We start from the raw sequence: 22,280 nt of genomic DNA, 5'->3' as shown, positions 1-22,280 counted from the left end.
AAGCAGCATTACAATTATTAAGTATATATCACATGGGAACGTTTGATTCCTAATTTACCATAATTTAAATTACCGAACTCCGAAGTATATATACCTACTCATAATATTCGAGATATAATTTTATGATTATATAAAAGAACAAACGTTTATTCTTATTTAAATTTTTGTTTAAAATTATTTATTGAAAAACAAATATTTATTCTTATCTAATTTTCTGTTAAAAATTATTATTTATTTTTATCTAATTTTCTGTTAAAATTATTATTATTATTTAATGTAAGAGATACATAGGAAAATATGGTGAGAAAGCAACAGAAAGTGACACGTGTCCAAAAAAGATTTTTGATTATTAGTATAGGAAGATATGACTATAAGCATAAGGGTTTGTTTGGTATGGCGTAATGGAATAGATGATGAAATGAAATGGACGAGTTAATGGAATGGACAAAGGAATGAAATGGATCATTACATTCCATAGGAACTAAACAATGTGGGTCCTTTTGTAATACCTGAAAAGATTGGCAAGGTGGCGTACAAACTCGATTTGCCACAGGAACTAAACAATGTGCACCCGGTGTTCCACGTGTCTAATCTACGGAAATGCCTAGCCAACGAGGAACTTCAGGTTCCTCTTGAAGACTTGCAAATAAATGAAGCTGTCCAATTTGTGGAGAAACCGGTCGAAATCATGGATCAAACTGTCAAGCGTCTGAGACGCAGCAAAATTCCCATTGTTAAGGTTCGATGGGAAGGAAAGCGTGGTGCCGAATTCACTTGGGAGCTGAAAAGTGATATGAAGGCCAAGTATCCGCAGCTCTTCGAGCAGTCTTCTTCTAAAATTTCGGGGCCGAAATCTCCTAAAGGAAGGGAGACTGTAACGCCCAGCGTCCCTAAACTTTAGGATCTTATCAAGATTAGTCCCTGAAGATTAGACTATTGTTAGTATTGGTCCCTTTTGTTATGTGATATTGATACTTTGGCATTTTTGGTTTGAATCTTATTGATACTTGATGCTTAACACTATGATGCTTGATTCTTTATTCAAGATACTTGAATCATGATACTTAAACTACGAGACTTGACACTTAATCTAGATGCTTGACCCTTGACACTTGATTCTTAATGAATAACTAGATACTTGATCCTTAATACTATGAAAGCTAGATTCTTTATGATGATTATTGATACTTGATACTTGATACTTGGACTCTTGATTCTTGATATTTGAGAAGCTATGATTATGACTCTTGAAACTTATTTGGTGACTGACTCTTGAGACTCATGAAACTTGATTCTTGGTTAAGCGAGAGACTGGAGTCTTGTCACTAGCGGAATCTATGAAACTCTTGATGTTTATGATAAACTATTACTCAATAATACGCAACGCTTAATCTAACTTGAGAATCAAAGACGGGAACGCGAAAGGGTGGGATTGGCCAGAGTGGCAATCCAATTGGATTGCCACCCGATCGGATTACCACCCGACCCGTTGCACTGTCTCCTCTTCTCTTCACCCTCACACTAGATCTAAGAGTTTTGATAATGAAACTTAAGTTTTCTTCATCTTTTCTTCAACTTTTACTTTATTCGGTGGAAACCAGGTCTAAATGACCTATAGGCTTGATAAGTAGTCTAAGGTCGGTTTGAACCCGAGTTATTACTGGTGGAGACGAGCATGACAACGGATTCCGACATAAACTCGTTAGGGACAGACGACTGACCGGACAGGGGTGATTCCCACCCGACCAGGACGCGTGTGTACTGAAAAGTTTACCATTGTCTCAATACGTGTCATGTCGTCACCATTAAGCTAGAAACTTAGAAAATTTACAAAATGGTAAACAAGAACAAGGGTCGCCCAATCGAGCGGCAACCCGATCGGACTGTCGTCCGATCGGACAGCCACCCTATCAGGTGACACTTGTCCTTTAGTCTTGAAACTTTGAAACTTTTCAGACACTTAGAATCTTTTGAAACTTGGAAACCTTGATCGAGTGGTAACCCGATCGGAGAGCCGCCCGATCGAGCAGCCACCCGATTGAGATGACCATGGCACTTAAGTAGAAACTTGAAACTTGGAACCTTGATCGAACGGCAACCCGATCGGACAGCAATCAGATCGAGCAGCCACCCGATCAGAGGAACCAGAACACTTAGCACTTGGGTCGAGTGGCAACCCGATCAAACAGCAATCCGATCGAGCAGCCACCCTATCCCCATCACCTTGAGGATTTTGAAACAAGAGGTAATCCGATCGGACAGCCACTCGTCTCTCTCACCCAGGTCACCAATCGACTGGCAATCCGACCGGATTGCCATCCGATCGGACAGCCATCCGATCCAGTGGCTGATTTGGCACTTTGATCAATCTTTTTATTCTGCCCGAATTCTTATCCAATTTTAATCTAACCAGTCTAATTCTAAAAAGAGCTCCCTTTGATCCAATAACAGTTGCGACTGTTAAGCAATCACTGTGAGTATACTCGATCCCCTTTTCTTTAAACTTTTGGGGTGCAATATGTATTCTACGAAACTTAAAATTGAATCTTTGGAAACTTGAACTTTATCCTATGTGTACGTGAAACTTGTGATTCTTGATTCTTGACTCTTTGTGCTATGTGACGTTTAATCCAGAGTGTGTAGTTCCGCCTTAACAATAGTAGCGCTATAGGAGATGCACCTCTCCCGTTATTCTCAGGGGGTATTGTTAGGAGGATTCTAGTTTACCTCATTGATTCTTTGGTAAACAACTAAAGCATCGGGACACTTGGGCTATCACTGCGTGGACTGCGACACTAGCATGGCTGAAACTATTTTTTTTATTGCTTACACTGTGGATATGAGTTGTTTTAATCTATTATTCTATTACCAAACTTGTATACTCGCCAATACTTTTGTATTGATATTTTAATATATGTTGCAGGCTGATAGGTTGCGATGGAACATGGGAACCAAGCTAGGAGATGCTTAGAAACGTCGCCTAGTTAATTTAGTCTTTTGAACAATTTGTGATTTGGTTTGTAATGTGATATTTGTGATGACGTTGTTTAGATTATTGCATGAAATCAATTAACTTTTATTGAAATAATAGTGTTATGGAATTCTAATGAGCAATCTGAACGCTTAGTGCTCGCACCCCGATGTTTTCGCCATCGGTTGGGGTGTGACAGCGGGTGGCGGCGATGGTGGTCGATGGTGGTGGTGATGACGACGGGGGGTGGTGGTGGTTGACGGTAGCGAGAGGTGGCCACAGAGGATGGTGGTGGTGGTCGGCGGAGGGTGGCGGTAGTGGTCGGGGTGGCGGTGGTCGGTGGTGGCGGGTGGCGGCGATGGTATTCGATGGTGGTGGCGACGGGTGGTGGTGGTGGCGACGACGGTGGGTGGTGGTGGTCGACGGTAGCGGGTGGTGGCAGCGGAGGATGGTGGTGGTGGTCGGCAGAGGGTGGCGGTAGTGGTCGGGGTGGCGGTGGTTTGCGATGGCGGGTGGCAGCGATGGTAGTCGATGGCGACGGGCGGCGGAGGACGGTGGTGGTGGTCGGCGGAGGTTGGTGGAGGGTGGTGACGACGGAAGGTGGTGGTGGTGGCAGATGGTGGAGGTGATGGGCGGTGTTTGTGACGTAGGCTGAGAGAGGGAATGGAATGGAAAAAAAAACAGGGGGAATAGATGGAATGAATTTAAAGGAGTGAAATGACTTATGTAATGGGTGATTCTATTACGTTGACCAACCAAACACATTTTTTTTCATTCACTCATACAGAGCCGTCCCCGAAAATTCTTGAAAAAATTTAGGCCTCGGGCGACGAAAACAATTGGGCCCAAAATTATGATTAAGGGTAAATAAATTACAAAAATAAAAACTTAGTGATGGAGCAAAGATTCGAACCTGAGACCTTTGCATTATTTTAAGATGGTTTTTGCCACTACACCACGAATGTTTTTTGCATATTAAACAGATGAATATACTAAATATATAATTTAATAAATATATACAAGCTTTTAAATATTTTTCGGGCCCTTTGAAATTTTGGGCCTCGGGCGCCGGCACGGGTTTGCCGGGCCCAAAACCGGCCCTGCACTCATAATAGTTCATTCCATTGCATCTTCTATTTCTGCATACCAAACACTACCTAAATAAATTAATATAGTTTTGTTTTACCTTTAACCTTAGACGGCTATCTTGTATAGATTTTTTTTTTAACCGCGATTATTTGGGCTCAGTTATCTTGTATAGATGAATGTTCAATTTAGATTGAGAGCTGCAAGAAGTGTTTTAACTTTAATACTATCTATTATATTATAAGTTAACTAAAACTAGAATGTAATCCTTGACGCATTGCTGCGGTATTATGACATGTATTAGCATTATTTGGTATTATAAAAAAAGGTAAACTTGTTTTAAAGAAAATAATTAGCTTTTAAAAACGTTCATGATCAATCAAATTAGTATATATAAAAAAAACCATATTAAATATATTTACAATTTTAAGATAAGATGATGTTTTTTACTCAAGAACCATATTATAAAGCTAGTTGTTATGTGTTGTTAGAGGCATTTTAGATTCTTTACCAAAATCATCATTAATATTCGAATCATTAATATTCGAGTAAATTGCAATTTGCATCTCTGATGAATGAGGTCGGTGCCAACTTGAGTCCCGAAACTTAAAATTTTGCTTCTTGCGTCCCTATTGTTTGAAATGAGCTACGATTTGAGTCCATCCGTTAAGATGCGGTTAGTTTGACCTTTAGGTCAAGGGGTAAAATTGTAATCGCACAGTATAAAATTTAATATGTAAAAATAACAAAAATCAGAATCCAAATTACATCTTCTTCAATTATATTTCTAAAACTTTATCAAATACTAAACCAAATTCAAAACGTCATCAAATACTAAACCTAAATTCAAGAACAAGAACAAATCAAATAAATACTACTACCGTACACTACCGCTACCACCCACACCACCACCACCACCATCAGAATCGCAAACCTTTTGTAGATCTGGCGTGATTCCCACAAACAGAATGAAGCTAGAGAGAGACGACGTCGAAGTATCCGCCTGAATTGTCCAGAACTCTACCAACCTTCGCTAGATATGGCAGCTAGGTCTCTGGATCACCAACATCTTCATCGTCTCCACCTTCGCTATAAAGAACCAGACCTGTAAGATTAAAAAAAATCAGATTCAAACATCCTATATGAAGCATCGGATCTATAAGAATCGCACCAGATTTGTTTGAATTTTGGTTAACGATTTGAGGGTTTGGTGACGGTGAACGAATCACACCAAATATGTAGTGGTTTCAGAGTTGCATGTTTTGGTGTAAGATCCCAAAAATAGATTTGGTAGTTAACCCAAATCAACTAGGGATGAGCCGGTAAAATACAATTAATGGTAAAAGTTAATCCGATACACATTAGGATTTATATAAATAAACTTAATGTTAAATAAAATGTGGATGAATGCTTTTTAAAAAAAGAGTTAATTGCTCGGATGGTCCCTGTGGTTTCAAGTTTTTTCACGTTTAGTCCCCACATTTTGAAAATACCATGTATGCTCCCTATGGTTTGTCATTTTGTTACTCGGATAGTCCCCCAACATTTACTCTGGGGACTATCCGAGTAACAAAATGACAAACCATAGGGAGCATACCTGCTATTTTCAAACTAACTAACATCTACTCAGGGACTATCCGAGTAACAAAATGACAAACCATAGGGAGCATACATGCTATTTTCAAAAGGTGGGGACTAAACGTGAAAAAACTTGAAACCACAGGGACCATCCGAGCAATTAACTCTTAAAAAAATAAAGTTTTTAAAATGGTCGGGTTATCGGGATTTAAATTAAGTCGGGTCGTAGCATCCCCGAACCTAGTAAATTGAATTATAATGTTCGTTTGGTGATTGATAAGAAGTATACAACTAGGAACATTAACTTAGTTAACACTGTTAAAAGTCAAATTGAAATGAGGTATAAAAGCCCATAAAGTGTGATGGTCATGATATTTAAATTTACTAAAATTTATAACAAAATATTTGGATATCAATATAAATTAAAAAAAATATACATGTTCAAATAATAAAGTATTTCAAAAATTGATATGCATTCCTTTAAAATTGATATTTATTTTTTTATACAATAGACATATGTTTTAATTTTTTAAAGTTAAACACGACCCGCGTTGGCATACTATATTTGATTTTGGCCGAGGTTGACCGCTTTTGATCGATTCCAAGCAATTAGGCGGAGTTGAAGAAAAGTCGCATCGACAGCCTACCTTGTAGTGATTATTCGGAAAGTACTAGGCTTTAGAGACCTTTTTTACAGTATTGGTATTTAGGGGTGTTTGGGATTGCTTATAAAATAACCTATTGATTTATAACTTTTTGAAAAAATGAGTTTTTTAGAAAATAATTTTTGGGTAATGGATTGAAAAGGAGATTTTAATGTTTTGAAAAAGAGAAATGGAAAAATTAAGAGAGAGTGTCTTTTTGAAAAAGAAAATAAGAGGTGGAAAAAGATATCCCATACACCCTATTAGAATAAAAAAAAAAAAAAACCTAAACATTATTGTTTATTTATTTGTGAGACTGTCCTATCAACTTTGCAATAACCTACAAACCTCATAACGTTAACTTTTAGTATATAGTTTTCTTGGCATGTGGGCTAACCGTATCAAAGTATTTTGCAAAATTGTTTATCTTTATGTAGTTGAGACTTGAGGTTTAAGTCTTGTGTTGAACAAATATGTAGATTAGAATTGGAGTGTATATAAGCCACTAAAAATGAAAAAAAATAAACATATATTTAAGTAAACGAAAAAAGCCCAGTTTATTTCCGGTCTCACAAATTAATCACTTTGTTTGGTCCTTTATAAATGGTTTTCTTCCATGGATGTTACGTGCTCGGGAAAGTCAATGAAGAAGCAAGTCGGGTTGAATCATTAGAACATACAACTTTAACGCCTAAAATACCCTATTGTAAATATAATTTTGATCGAGAAACTACACTTACTTCTAAAATCTACATCGTTTGTCTCTAACGAGATTAGAACTCTCACCAATTAAGAAGAGAGACACCAGTGTAACATCTTAATACTATTGGACTACAAACCTTTTATTCAGTCTAGAACTCTAGATTGTTGGAAATTTTGGTGAATGGATATTAGTGAATTATAATTTAATGAATTTATAATTATTAATAAACTCTTCGTATGGTATATGGTGAATTAAAGACTAAATTTTTAAGTAAAGTCTTAATGTCTTTTAGTTTGAGTCTTTATGTCTCAAATTAAGTCTCTAATTAAGTGAGACTTTTCACTCATCCTTAACTCTTGTATAACAATAGGCTATGTGCCTCATTTGAGAGGAAGAACATCAAGAAAAATACAATAGAAGATACAAGAAAATTACATGAATATATGGAGAGTTATTGAAAAGAAAAAAATACTTGAAGACCCATGTGTTGGGTACTTAGAGAGACATGTTTTCTCTATTCGATTTCACCACCGTCACATCTTTATTTGCTCCATAAGTTCAAACACTACAATGACCCGGTGTAACCTCGGGCGCGTGGCCATCTTCGGCAGTACAGACTGCTTCGACTGTTGTACACTGGGAGACAGACGCGTCGTCTTTGGTAGAGGCGTGAAATCTGTTTTAAGGGAAGCGTGTTGAACACGTGCCTCAAACAAAATCGTCAACGTTTTAGTGTGCTCTTTATTGCAATCAAGGAGTTTTTTTCAAGACTCAAGATGATGAATACTCGAGTCTAAGATGCAATAAAGTGCGCGTGAAGGACCCACTAGAGATGCGGCTTGAATCAAAATTGGTATATATAATTATATTTTATATTCCTTTTATTTAGTTACTGCAACCGGTATTGTACTATGATATTTCCTACGAATAACGAGAGTCACGTTAATATATATTTTGTAATTACATTTTATAAAAGGTGAACCTAGTATATAGATTACACGATGATCAATTTGGTTTGGGGCAAATTACGAATTTAACTTTTAAACTTAATTTTTTATGGATGTAATCGCTAATAATAATACTATTTGCTTCCAAAAATCTTCCCAGTAAAGTTTCCCCTTTTTGTAAATAATATTTATCTTAAGAAACAAAGTAAACAAAAAATGTATACATTAGTTTTAAAGTTACATTATTCATGATTTGTGTATACACAAAAATACACGAGAAACTCCCCCATATTTACTTGTCTTTAGTAGATGTGTCTGAAAGCATAATACATTCTGATGGTTTTCTTTTCTTTAAGTTAACTTCATCGATAAAGAAGTAAACTTATACTTTATTCAGTTTTAATTTTATAAATTAAAATTATTACATGCACTTCACCATCTAAGAACCTGATATATGTATCAATAAAATATTTTCTATGATTTAAAAAATACATTTTATAAAGTTTAATAGTCATCATAATTTCAAACAAGTTGAATTATTATTTATTTACAAAATCTTCCATAACCACCATATTTTTCTTTCCTCATCCAACAACTCACCCATCTGTACTCACCACCGTCCTCAGGGGCGCAGCCCAGTGGCTAAAGTGGGGGAAATGTTTGCTTCCATACTGCGGCGGTTCGATTCCGGACTACTCTGCTTTACCCACTTGGGTTAGCCCTTGCCCTCTCGCCTCTAAACGTTAGTCTCTGACGCGGGAGGTCGCTGCAAAAACAGCCGAGGGGGACGCCCCCCACATCACCGGGACAGTGGTGGCGGGCCGGCTAACGTGACCGGTCTTCACGTTTTGCTTCCATCTGTACTCACCACCATCTTCTTCCAAACTCCATTGATGCTCTGTACCATCAAATCACCTACATTATGAAGAAATTAAGAAGCTTCTACATGCACTTGAAACATCCACACACCATCAAACGCAAATGGATCTATCCATTAGCCCTCGGGTCAACCCTATCCCTCTCCCTCCTATTCCTCCTAACCCTAACTCCACTCGCCGGAAACCGCCTCTACAACTACTACACAACCGCCGGAACCTCCGTTTTCATCGAAAACAAACTCCGGCCGATCGGTATTTCCGACGCTGTCCGTCCGGTCCGGTTCGCGTACCTAATTTCCGGTTCAAATCACGACGGCGATATGCTCCGGCGAACGCTTCTCGCTCTGTACCATCCGAATAACCGCTATGTAGTTCATTTAGACGCTGAATCGTCGCCGGAGGAGCGGTTACGGTTGCATGAGTTTGTGGTTAATCATCCACTGTTCATGAAGTTTGGTAATGTGGTGATGATCACGAAGGCGAACCTCGTGACGTACCGTGGACCGACTATGGTGGCGAATACGCTCCACGCGGCGGCGATGTTGTTGAGAGACGGTGGAGATTGGGACTGGTTTATTAATCTGAGTGCTTCTGATTATCCACTGGTCACTCAAGACGGTTAGTTTGTTATTCTGTTATTATTCTGTTTTGAATGTTTGTTATTCAGGTATTCTGTTTTGAATGTTTGTTATTTCAGCAATATTTTTGTGTTTGTTTCAGATCTGATTTATGTGTTCTCTACGTTAGCGAGGGATGTTAATTTTATTGATCATACGAGTAATATTGGATGGAAAGAGTAAGATCTTGTGGTTCAAATTGTGAGATATAGATACTTGTTACTGTAATATATAATTTAACTGTAAGATGTTACATGTGTTATGCAGGTTTCAAAGAGCGAAGCCTGTGATTGTGGATCCTGGGTTGTATATGAGTGAAAAGAGTGATGTGTTTTGGATTACACAGAGGAGGAGTGTGCCAACAGCTTTCAAATTATTTACAGGTTTTTGTTATGGCATCTTTTTTAATACAGAGAGTGATTTAGGTTATATCTGTTAGTAATTATAGGATTGCCTTTGAATATTGTGATATGGACATATAGGTAATTAGGTATGGGGTAATGGTACTACCAGATTATTCAATTTTGGATGTGAAATCTGTTGAAATTGAAAAAAGTTCAATTTTTTTTCTTTTCTAATGTTTATCTATGAGAACTTCATGGGCACTTCGACATGTGCTTTTACTTGATTTAGCTGAGCATTGGCCATTTCTCGTGTTTTAGCTGTTCTTTTTTGTAACTTTCATTCCCAGGCCCGATATAGGTTGTACCACCAATAACATCACTCAAGGAGTTAGTTTTTTAGAGATCTAGTTGTAATCATGGAGCATAAGTTTGACAGTAAAACAGGCTATGGTTCTGCAGGAAAGCATTTGAAAGAAAATGCTTATGATAGTTTATTAGTTTCTATGATCATTGCCTCATCTTATCTGTTATGTTACCAAGTCTTTCTTTGATCCAAAAGTATTATTCAAGATTCATGAGCTATAATATGTATGTAAATTGCTAAACCATGCATATTCTACGTCTTTGCTCCTTGATCCTGAATCCTTGATATTTCATTTGCTCTATGATAATTAATCCTTGATACTTGCTTTATGATAATTGATCTTTAATTAATTAATAGGTTATTTCGGTTGAACACTCATTTTCCCTTTTTTTCCACCTTTTTGCATTTTACTGCAGGATCTGCTTGGATGGTTTTGTCTCGTCAATTTGTTGACTTTTGTATATGGGGATGGGACAATTTACCTCGAACGGTCCTTATGTACTACGCGAATTTCATATCATCTCCCGAAGGCTATTTTCATACAGTCATATGTAACACAAAAGAATTCAGAAATACAACCGTAAACAGTGATCTCCACTTTATAGCGTGGGATAACCCTCCAAAACAACACCCTCACTACCTTACGTTACAAGACATGACTAGGATGATCGACAGCAACGCCCCGTTTGCACGAAAGTTCCATCAAGATGAACCCGTGCTTGATAGGATCGACTCTGAACTATTGTTTCGAGGGCCAGATAGGATTGTTCCTGGTGGGTGGTGTGCCGGGAGTCGTGAAAGTGGTTCAGACCCGTGTTCAGTGGCTGGGAATCTTACACGGCTTGATCCTACAAGTGGGGCGCAAAGGCTACAGAAGCTTGTGAGCTCACTTTTGTCAGAGGAGAGTTTTAGACCAAGACAATGCAGATAGACGACTACAAGTGGCGGATGTTCATGGGTTGTAATTAGTTCGTGTGTGTGATGAATGACCACCGCCATGTGGATTAGCCTTGATTCTGAACATACTGCTGAAGAAAGCAATCGGTAATGATAACGGTAAGGATAATGCGGTTTATTTGATGTGTTGTAGTGAGCGAATTCTTTTAGAACCCTGTTTCACCAATTTTTACATCTTCTTCTAAGGGTGATGATAGGGGTTGATTGTAAGTTACTGAAAAAAATACTTTGATGCCATTTTAGCAGGCACAAGAAAAATGCTGTAAAATATATCACAATTCAAGAACATGACTTTGCTGATGTGTAATTAAAAGATTTTTTTGGGGGATATTTTATGAATTACGTATCTTGTTAAAAGCTAAATAATATTGCATTACCTGTTAAAAATCGTAGTATTTAACTAATTTTCCATATTTTTTACATAAACACCTCTGAATTTAAGTTACAGTGATCATATTATAAGTTATATTTAATAAAATAGGTAAACATATCTTTCATAGGATATTATTTTTAAAGATTTACAATATGTGTAAGAGTGTCATTTAATAAAATATAGGTAAATATGATATTTCGAAATTATTTAATATTATTATTTTTAGAACAAATTACATTTTGAGTGATTTAACGGTTTTAACCACTTGAGTTCAAAATAAAAAAGTTTAACGCTCTTAGTCACTAACCGTTCATTTATAATGTTTTTAGTCCAATTTTGTAACGTTTTAAGTCAAATTTTGTTAAAAAAAATTGGACTCAAAAGATTAAAATTTTGACTCAAATTGTTATAAAAGAACGTCTAGAGACTCAATGCGTTAAACATTTTGATTTTGAACTCAAATAGTTAAAACCACTAAAACACGATTACTATTTACTGTTATTTTTAAAACTTTATTATGTTTAAGAGTGTGCAAGAGACAAGAGTATCATCTACAAGTGGGAAGTGGGAACTGGCGGTGGGTTTCGAATCTTTTCCCTTTTTGTCATGTTCGTTGATTCATTGTTGTTTTATTCACATTTCGTGGGTTAGTCATAATTTCTAAATTAGCTATCGTGACTGAGTCTATGACACGTAAATATATAAATATAAAACTCTTAGGTTTTAACTTTTATACATATTATTACATTGTGTGTATCGTTACGAATTAGAATATGTTATTCTAAGAAAGAATGTATTTTATTTTATATTATAACTTGTTTAAAATTTTTATACACATGAATAAGAATGAAAAAAATGGACTGAGGAAATCTCTTCTCTTGAATTTGTTAAACTCAAGTACGTCAATTTGGTTTTAAAATATCGTCAAGCATCTTTTGTATGATACGTGTGGATTTCAGATATGTCGAATACCCAAATCCCTGAGACGTTAGATGGATCTTCGCTGACGTCAAGATGCCTCTGTCTTCGTTACTACAAAAGAATAAACCGTTAGGCTCGTCACGGGGGACCCCGGGGGGAGGGGGGATCCGTGACCAAGCTCCGGCGTGAGAGTAAGTAAACTTGCCGGAGAATGAAAGGAGTTTATTCCGATGAGTATGATCACCGGAATAGTTCCTCTAAGGTGTGAATCTAATAAATGCTTGAGTGTGTTTAATGTGTAAGAATATTGGTCGGAACCAATGAAGGGAGAGTAAATGAGAGTGTGTTAAATGTGTTCATACCTCCTTGTTACCGTTTTCTTCTTCTTATATAAGCATATGACCTTATCTTGCATGTGGGATATTTGTTGGAATGATCCAACGATTTCTGATAATCTTCGGGGGGCTCAGACACGTGTCTGACCCCCAACGGATGGATGATGGCCTCATTTAATACTTCCGGCTGGAGAAGTACAAAGCCAGCCAAGATGCCCTTCACATCAGGCATTAAATGCTTCCCTCTTTTCTGAATCCTAGTTTCCCGCTCATATTTTCATGGGCAAAGTCTTAATGGAGAAGTAAATTCATCTGTGGGCCTCATGTGTTGGGCTTTTATGGTATCAGCCCAAATCGGGTAAATGGAGCAATCCATTGGCCCGTCGTCAAGTCATCTTTAGTCCCTGGTTCTGAGACCCGAGGCTCATGATCCGGGGCTGAGCTATATTTATTTTCGAAAGGTAATCCTCTGGTTAGCAAATGTGGGCCCGTACCCTAGGCGGTTATTATTCACCCTCTACTAGACTGCCGAGTATAATGGCGGGGTTTAATCCCATCAATACACGTGCCCCTTTTTTTTAATTTCGAAAGGACGGTGATGTGACGGTTATTTCCACTATCAATTATCTCTTTAAATACCCCTTTAGCCTTCTTGATTACTTGTTCTACTTCCATTATTATCCTCTGTTTTTTCTTAACATTTCTCCGATTACCATTTCTGCACCTGTCATGAGTCGTTCTGGCCGCTCAGCGATAAGATCAGTCTTGACAGCGAAGGACTTGGAGTCTTTTGTCGAGACATATAACATTCCTGAACAGTTTTCTCCTTCTTTGTCGGGCCCTAATGAATCGGCTGAGTGTACGACGGACAAAATTCCTCTTTATACACTGGCATTTTCCTCTTGTGGAGTCCGGTATCCTCTTTCACCTTTCAAGGTTGCTTTGCTTCGCCACTTTGGGGTTCACTTCTCTCAGTTGCATCCCTTAGGTTTTATGAGAGTGGTACATTTTGAGTTGTCTTGTGCAGCCATTTCCGGCGAGCCCTCTATCCCTTTGTTCTGCATGTTCTATAAACTAATCTCCGACGGGGATTGGTTTACTTTTGCTAAGCGGCAGAACAGTGTGTCAAAATCCTGTTACTCTTTTATGCCAACTTTTACTTACCCGAAGGATTGGAAGAGTCGGTTTATTTTTGTCTCCGCTACGATAATACCGGAATCTCCACTGCCGAGATATGCTGAGGCCGTTATTGAGGATGTTGTTCCTACCCTGTCTGCTACCGAGACCGTTCTGTGGAAACGAATGTATGAAAACCCAACGAGGGCCTTTACTTTTTCCAAGGGGATTCTTGCCATGGGGGGGTTGAGCCCTTCATACCCGGTTCGTCCCAAGGCCTTCTTTGGCAAAAAATGTATCTTTTACTCTGGGTTCGCTGTTATTTTCTTTTGTGCCCTTGGTGTTTGTACAGTCATCTTTAGTGCTTTTCCTGTGTAGAATTGACCTTGTGGAGGTTGCTTCAAGGCGATTCCAAGGATGTCAAGTTTATAGTTGGTGATGAAGTTGATCCTGGCTTGAATGTGGAGGTGCAGGTTACCGGAGGGTCTGCCCAGGTTGGGGGTTCCGTCGCTGTGGGAGGAGATGAGGAGATTCTTTCCGATGGGGAGGAGAGTTCCCCTGATCTCCCTCCTGTTCAGCATTCTGATCAAAGTGATGATGAAGCACTGGAAGTCCGTTTGGTTCGTAAGAGGAAGGCTGCAAGCCCTAAGCCAACCCCTGCTCCCCGTGATATCCGGCAAAGGCTCCGAAGTGCTAGCAGACAGAAGCCCCCTCCTTCGTCGAAGGCTGTTTCCAATCTTCCCCCTATTGGAGTCAAGGGTTCCTTGTCTAAACACCTGAGGTCTTTAAGTCTTGTGAACGCACCTTTGTTGGTAAGTCTCTTTTTCCCCCGTTCTCTTTTTTCTACCTTTGTTTTGTTTTTAATGTTCCTCTTTTTGTTATACAGGGGAGTTCTCATGATCCCATAGAAATCCCCACTGGTCCCTCCTCTTCTCGTGTTCGGGATAATACTTCAGAGGTGGGCATAGCTCGTTTTTCCTCAGCTTTTGAACTTTCTCCTTCTCATGCTACGGGGACCAGTAAACCCACTCTCCTTGAAGGTCCTACTTATCGATCCCCTTTGGCTCATCTGTTTGCTGATGCTATCCCTCTCACATATGTTCCCAAATGGAAAGTATCTCATTCTTCAGTGATAGGGACTCCTGAGGCTGCTAGGGACTTTCTTACTCATGTTGTTCCTCCCTCCCATAAGTTTGTGAACTCCGCTTTGAGGGATGATATTTTCGAGGATCAGTACAGCATGTCTCTTTGTGAGAGCTTTTTCAGGAAGTTGGCGGTGCTGGTGGAGGAGAAGGAGGAGCTGGTTGCTGAGTTAAAGCATTTGAAGGAAGTTGGCTCAGTTTCCCAGGAGCAGTTTAATACCATATATGCAGATTATGGGATAACTTCTGATGATAACCAGCGGTTGGCCAGGGAGAAACATTGGTTAATTACTGAAGGATTTGGAGCCTTCCTTTCCGCCGTCTCTCAGTCAGAGGAGTTTAAGAGTGGCTTGGAAGAGGTATATAGGGCCTACCGGGATGTTGGCTACCAGGCTGGGCTGAAGGATGGTTACGCTTATTCTGCTCAGGGTCTGGGTAGGAAGGAGACTCCGTTGTACAACTCCAAGGCTAAGAAGAAATTATCCAAGCTGGATGAGGAGTTTGGGAGCAAGACCCCGGCCATTCTGAAGAAGATCCTGGAGCATCCTATGATATCGATAGATGAACTGAAAGCCCTATTTTCCTCTGCTGGTCCTTCCTCTCCACCGTCTTTGTCTGGGGATGTTCCCCAATGATTTCTAAACATTTGTTTTTTTCGATATGGTTGTAACCTGAATAACTACTTTCCCTAGGATACTTTAAACTTTTTTGTGTTTGGAAGGGGAACATTTGTGTAGGGGTTCTCCTTAGCATCTAATCGTATGACTTATGACCGTATGCTGTTATCCTGTCTCTTGCTTGCCTTTTGTTGTGTTTGTTGTTTTGTAGGGACCTTTGCCTAGGATCAAGCTGGTGTCTTCCTGAGGACCTTTGGGCCGTTTTGCAGGAAGTTGTGCTTTGGTATTTTTTTTGGTTGATCTCGTTGTGTTTTGTTGCCTTGTATTTTAGCTGTTTTTTGCCGACGTTATTAAGGCTTTTCCTTGTACATTTGTTCTGTAAATGAATAAAGGATGATCTCTTTTTGTAGTTTTGTTTACAAAAATGTGTTATACTTGTGGTTTGCCTGATAAACCAGGATTGTCTGTTCGAGGCCAATCATAGGACAAGTTTATAATGTGAGATTATGTTTTTGGTTTGTTTTTTCCGCTTTCTTTGGGTTAGCTAGACCCTATTTTGCCCCACGGCCGGGCTTTTGTCATGTTTGATATAACTTGTACACGTGTGTTTACTTATTACTTAGGCTTTATAGTGTTTCTAGGCACGTCTGCCTAGATATAATACCTGCTATTTTGTCAAAAGAGGACATGCTAATTGTTCATTTTTCATTCACTTGGGGGATTTAACTTCCCAACATAAGTTGTTACAAAAGATCTGTCCTTGGGGGCGAACCCCAGACTATCAGTTAAATATTACAAAAGTGGCTCCTTGGCCGTTTTTTCCGAGGGCTTACCCCTCACATGTGGTACTTTCTAAGTTGCATGAGGTTCCATGTCCTGGGGACCTCCTTGCCTTGGAGTGTTTCCAATTTGCAGCTCCCTTTGCCGTTTGCCCATATGACTCGGTAAGGCCCCTCCCAGTTGGGGCCTAGCTTTCCGGTGTTCTCCTATAGGCTGGCTTCATTTGCTCTTAAAACCAAATCCCCTGGGACGAGGCTGAGCTTTTTCATCTTGGCGTTGTAATAAATTTTTCAGCTGTTTCTTGTATTTGGCCTCCCTGATTGCTGCTACTTCTCTTCTTTCTTCCAAAAGGTTCAGATTCATCCGGAGGTCCTGCTCATTCTCCTCCTCCCTGAGCTTCATTCGGGCAGTTGGGGATCCTATTTCAGGCGGGATGACAGCCTCCGTTCCGTAAGTTAAACTGAAAGGAGTCTCCCCGTTGCAATCTTTAGGAGTGGTCCTATATGCCCATAACACAAATGGTAGTTCTTCCAGCCATCCTTTTTGCTTCCTCCCGAGTCTTCCTTTCATTCCCTTGATAACACTTTGATTGGCTCTTTCTACCAATCCATTGCTTTGAGCGTGGGTGACGGAAGTAAACACCTGCCGTATATTCATCTGTTCACACCAGGGTCTGAAGGGCCTTCCAGCAAATTGGACGTCGTTGTCACTTACCAACTCCTTTGGGACCCCGTATCTACAGATGATATTGATGGCCCACTTTTGGAAGGGCCAGGATGTTGAGACGGATATCATTGGGTGCTTGTGTCGATGAGTCATGGGTGCATGTACCTGGCAATTGTCACATTTTTTAATCTCCTCGGAAGCTGTCTCGTACATTCGAGGCCAATAGAACCCCGCATTCATTGCCTTTGCTACTATCGTCCTTGGCCCCGAATGCATTCCACAAATCCCTTCATGTATTTCCCTAATCACATACTCAGCCTCTTGCATGTCAACGCATTTCAGGGACGGGCCCAGGTATGATCTTCGATACAGCTCCCCATCAATCAACTCATACTGCAGGGCCTTGACCCTCACTTTTCTGACTGCCCAATCCCCCTCGGGTAAAGTCTCGTCTCTGAGGAACTTTACAATTGGTGTCATCCACGTTTCTTGTGCATTTTCGACCGCAGCCACCTCCTCTGTGCCGAGGGAGGGGGTGGTCAGGACTTCTACTTTAACTTCTCTTGCCAGGTGATCAAATGCTACTGAGGCTAACTTACTGAGGGCGTTAGACTTTCTGTTTCTCCCGCGGGGGATGTATTTTAGCTCGAAGGTTTTGAATGCTGCAGCCATTTCTTTTACTTTTGCTACATATTGAGCCATGGTGCTGTCTTTGGCTTCGTACTCTCCCTGATACTGTTTGACCACCAGTTGAGAGTCGGTGCTAGCTTCTACGTTCTTTGCTTTCATCTTTCTTGCTAGCCTCATCCCTGCTAAAAGGGCTTCATATTCCGCGGTATTGTTGGTGTTTTCGAAGTCCAGTCTTATGGCATAAGTTAACTCAACCCCTTCAGGACTTATCAAGGTAATGCCTGCTCCACTCCCTTCTTCACTGGAGGCTCCATCTGTGAATATCTTCCATACAGCCTTGTCTTCCTCCCCTTTTTCTTTTCTTTACAAGGCTTCCCATTTTAGGAGTTCTTTTTCTTTATCCTCCGGAACTTCTGCTAAAAAATCGGCCAGTATTTGTCCTTTCATGGCTGTCCTGGGTTTGAACTCCAAAGAATGTTCGCCCAGTTCCACGGCCCATTTAGCCAATCGTCCTGACAGCTCCGGCCTCCTGAGCACCTTTTGTAGGGGCTAATCGGTCATCAAGGTGATCTTGTGTCCCTGAAAGTACCTCCTGAGCCTTCGAGATGCAAAAACAAGGGCCAATGCTAACTTATCCAGTGGCATGTAACGTTCCTCGGGACCTTTAAGTGTTCTACTGATGAAGTATATTGGTATCTGCTTTCCCTCCCGTTCTACCATCATAACTGCACTTATGGTTGTCTTCGAGGCGGATAGGTATAGGAGCAGATGTTCCCCGGGGATTGGGGTGGCTAGGGTTGGGAGTTGACAGATGTAAGTCTTCATTTCTTAAAAAGCAGTCCTTCAGCACCTTCATGAAGGGGAGGGTCCTGTCGACTACCTTTGATAAAAGACGATTCAAGGCAATTAGCCTTCCGTTCAGCTGCTGGATGTCTTTTAGGGACTTGGGGGATCTCATTTCGGCCACGGTTTGGGTTTTTTCTGGGTTAGCTTTGATCTCGCCTTTGGTAACCACTACCCCTAGGAATTTCCCCTCTTCTACCCCAAAACAGCACTTCCCTGGGTTCAGTTTCATGTTTACATCTTGCATGGTATGGATAGTTTCAGCTATATCATCTATCATGGCTGCCTCGGTCAAGCTTTTGACGACAATGTCATCGACGTACACCTCCAAATTTCGTCCTCGCTGCTCCCTGAAGAGGGTATTCATGAACCTTTAATAGGTGGCCCCAGTGTTCTTGAGACCGAAGGGCATTTTAGTATAACAAAATGTCCCTTCGTCTGTGATAAAGGCTGTTTTTTCCTCGTCTTCTATCGACATCTGTATCTGATGATAGCCTTTGTAGGCATCCAAAAATCATTTCAGGGGGTATTGCGACAAGGAGTCCACCTGTACGTCTATCTCTGGGTGGGGGTAGCAGTCCTTGGGACATGCTTTGTTCAGATCCTGAAAGTCGATACACATCCTCCATCCCCCGTCTTTCTTTTGAACCATAACTGGGTTTGCGACCCAGGATGGATACTTTACTTCCCTGACTATTCCGGCTCTGAGCAGCTTCCTGGTTTCCTCGCAGGCGGCCCTTCTTTTGCTGGGGCCCATGCTCCGCTTCTTTTGTTTGATTGGCTTTGCCCAGGTGTAAGTATTGAGTCGGTGTTCAGTTAAGCTCCTTGGGATCCCTGTCATATCCCCGTGCTAGAACGCGAATACATCTATGTTGAGAAGGAGCAACTCCTTTAGGGCACTTTTACACTTGTCACTTAGGTGACTCCCTACTTTAATCGTCTGCTCTGAGAACCTGTCACAAAGGACCCATTCTTCGACCCCCTCCTTCCGGGGCTTCCCGGGTGCTCCCCCCTCAGACACCGAAGAAACTACTTCATATGAGGATTTTACCTAGGCAAAGCCATTTGGTGTCTGCAATACTAAGGCTCCGTATGGGGTGGATGCCTGTGCTTGTAAATCTCCAATTCCAGGCCTTCCCAGTATGGCGTTGTATTTTGAGGGTGCTCGAACCACTGTGAAAGTTAGGTTTATAGTTCTAACGCGGTCCCCTACCTCAACTGTGAATGGGAGTCTGATTTTTCCCAAGGGGTGTGACATACTATTGTTGAACCCTACTAAGGGGATAGAGTCTTCTTCGAGCTGGTCTCTTACATCCCTGTCAAATCTGAGGAAACAATGCTAATATATTACTTCCACTCCGGATCCCCCGTCCACATGTATCCGGGATACCTTGTGACCAGCTATTATGGCTGAGATGTTGAGGGGGAGTCGTTGCACTTCGTTTTCCTCCAAGTGTGGCATGAGGATGGGAGCTCTCATGCAGTCTGGGGAGCCCAGGATTCTGGCCTTTACACTTCGGGTAGTATCAAATTCATTCCTCCTTCTAATCATATCTACGTCTGCCCTCCCAGGCTCCCTTGCATCTTTCCCTTTGCGATCCCCTCCTCCCTCCTTAATTTCCTTAACCAAATGGGCCAGTCTTCCCGTTTTCACTGCGGCCTCTATTTCTCTTTTTAGGTACATGCAGTCGTCTGTTTTGTGGCCAAATCCTTTGTGAAAATCACAATATTCGCTTGGTTGTGCCTTTGGCACAGGTTTTATGGGTGGTGGCCTTGGGAAGGAGTTTTTCAACCTCTTAGTGGCCAGTATTTCGCTCGGTGTTTTGGTGAGAGGGGTGAAACTGTCAGAGTAAGGGGGTGGGCCTCTCCCCCGAGGCCTGTATGGGGAGTACGAGGGTCGGGCTCTATCGTGCAACATTCTATCAAAAGTAGGTTTTCTGGAATAGGGTGTACCTTTGTCAAGAAGTTTTGCAGCTGGGGTGACCCTTCGGGGTGTGACGTCCGTCTCCTTAGCTTTGCTGACTGTGTCTTTTCCCCTGACAAAAGCTCTGACCCTATCCATGAGGTTGTCAAACGAGTGAGGGAACTCTTCCCCCAGTTTCTCACATAGTTGTGCATGCTTTAGCCCGTTTATGAAACTGCTGATCTTCATGACCTCTGGGACATCCTTGATGTTCATGCTCTCCTTGACAAACCTCTCCATGTATTGGTCTATTCGCTCATTGTCGCTCTGCCTTATGTGCAGAATTTCATTTTGATATTTGACCACTTTTCTCTGCTGGCCAAAGTTTCTCAGGAATTTCTCGCTTAGCTCTTCATAGCTGTTGTCACACCCCCAAAATCCACACGCGGAGTATCACCGCTTGGGAGCGTGACTGACCAGGATCAAGCCACCAATCATATTGAACATAACATTTAAATATTAAAAGTAATCAATACAACCCATCACAATATAACTGGTGTTCAGCAAAACATAGTTTGTGTAGCGGAAGCATAATATGAAAACCCAATGTAAGTCATAAGTTCAAATTGTTAAGCGTTTAACATAACATCCACGATTCACATCCCACAACGACCTGCTCCTCCCTGTGCAAGCTCCATAAGTACCTAAGGTCCTGCAAGGCATGTAACAGAGAGTCAACAACTAGTTGAGCGAGTTCACAGAAAGTATGTACGTAATGGTAATTCGTATGTTCGTTAGTGGGGGCTTCCCATGTATGTATGTACTACTAGTGGGGGCTTCCGTGGTTATAGTTATCACTAATGGGGGCATCCCATATTTATCCTTACTAGACTATTTGCAACCATGAGTGTTCTTCTTAACCCGGGAACAGGAATACGTACAAGGTCACGTAGGCTTTACGTGAGTGCCCTTCCCCGAGGACAGTGGTACGCGTGGGGTTTACGTAGGTTTTACGTAAGTGTCCTTCCGACCCGGAAGACAGTAGTAGGTATGAGTTTACGTAGGCTTTACGTAAGTGTCCTCCCGACCCGGGAGACAGTGGTAGATACTAGTTTACGTAGGATTTACGTAAGTGTCCTGACTAACCTGAGGACGATGGTATATAGTCTAGCAATAGCGTAAGTACGAGTAATTATCCAATTCAAATCTTACAACCCAATTCCCAACCCGGGAATCCCATGCCTTGGCTGTGTGAACTCACCTTGGTTTGCTCGGTATATTAAACTATGTGCTCACAGATAATCAGTCAAGTCCTATAGTTATGCATGTATAGACAATCAGTTAAGCTCGCATCGATTCGCATGCAATATATATCACGAAGTGTGTTTAAGCAATCATCGTCAAGTAACACATAACAGTTATCTCGCGTTCATCCAATCATGCGTCGTATGACAGAGTCCGTGGTTAATTCTAACGTAGTTACTCAGTAACACACCTTAAGGGTTATCAGATTAAACCGGATCCACATACTTAACAAGATTAACAAGACTTTCCATGATTCATCATAACATTCGGACATGTATAACCATAAGCATTCAGAAAGTCAGACATGTGTAAGCATTCAAAACTCAGACATGTATAAGCATTCAAAAGTCGGACCCTATACTAGCCACAAAGGTCGGATCCCCTTATATTGTACAAATGTCGGACCCTATACATAAACAACACAAAAGTCGGACCACTTATATTACACATAAAGTTCGGACCATGCCTTGTTAATAAACTCGGACAAACATCCTTTACATGCATAAAAAGTCGGACTAGCATTCTCCTAGGCATGAAACTCGGACCAAAGGGGTTCCCCC

At 40.8% G+C, this 22,280-nt stretch overlaps 2 protein-coding genes across 3 annotated transcripts; one reads left to right on the top strand and one right to left on the bottom strand.

Annotated features, from left to right (window-relative positions):
* Positions 1-8,418: 8,418 nt before the first annotated feature.
* On the top strand, positions 8,419-11,431 carry LOC110879238 (beta-glucuronosyltransferase GlcAT14B). 2 transcript variants are annotated; one of them, XM_035977775.1, is made up of 5 exons: positions 8,419-8,543; positions 8,798-9,425; positions 9,528-9,603; positions 9,692-9,807; positions 10,549-11,431. In XM_035977775.1, the coding sequence occupies exons 2-5, from the start codon at positions 8,852-8,854 to the stop codon at positions 11,061-11,063; spliced, it is 1,281 nt and encodes a 426-aa protein (XP_035833668.1). In that variant the 5' UTR covers positions 8,419-8,543; positions 8,798-8,851; the 3' UTR covers positions 11,064-11,431. The 2 variants fall into 2 exon arrangements, with proteins under 2 accessions (XP_035833668.1, XP_021983350.1); XM_022127658.2 differs by having other exon boundaries at positions 8,477-9,425.
* An 8,420-nt stretch (positions 11,432-19,851) lies between these two features.
* Positions 19,852-20,715, bottom strand: LOC110876619. Its single transcript, XM_022124784.1, has one exon. It carries the CDS (start codon positions 20,713-20,715, stop codon positions 19,852-19,854), a length of 864 nt encoding a protein of 287 aa, XP_021980476.1.
* Positions 20,716-22,280: the final 1,565 nt, after the last annotated feature.

Source organism: Helianthus annuus, chromosome 9 (assembly GCF_002127325.2).
Source record: "Helianthus annuus cultivar XRQ/B chromosome 9, HanXRQr2.0-SUNRISE, whole genome shotgun sequence".
Lineage (NCBI taxonomy): Eukaryota > Viridiplantae > Streptophyta > Magnoliopsida > Asterales > Asteraceae > Helianthus > Helianthus annuus.
The sequence above is the reverse complement of the archived record's forward strand: the minus strand, read 5'-3'. Positions and strand labels throughout refer to the sequence as shown.

Excerpts from the sequence above, each read along its gene's own strand:
- LOC110879238 (XM_035977775.1), top strand. The coding sequence starts at position 8,852 with ATGAAGAAATTAAGAAGCTTCTACATGCACTTGAAACATCCACACACC. Across the intron at positions 9,604-9,691 it reads AGTAATATTGGATGGAAAGA|GTTTCAAAGAGCGAAGCCTG; the intron begins GTAAGATCTTGT and ends TGTGTTATGCAG. Across the intron at positions 9,808-10,548 it reads AGCTTTCAAATTATTTACAG|GATCTGCTTGGATGGTTTTG; the intron begins GTTTTTGTTATG and ends ATTTTACTGCAG.
- LOC110876619 (XM_022124784.1), bottom strand. The coding sequence starts at position 20,715 with ATGGAGAGGTTTGTCAAGGAGAGCATGAACATCAAGGATGTCCCAGAG.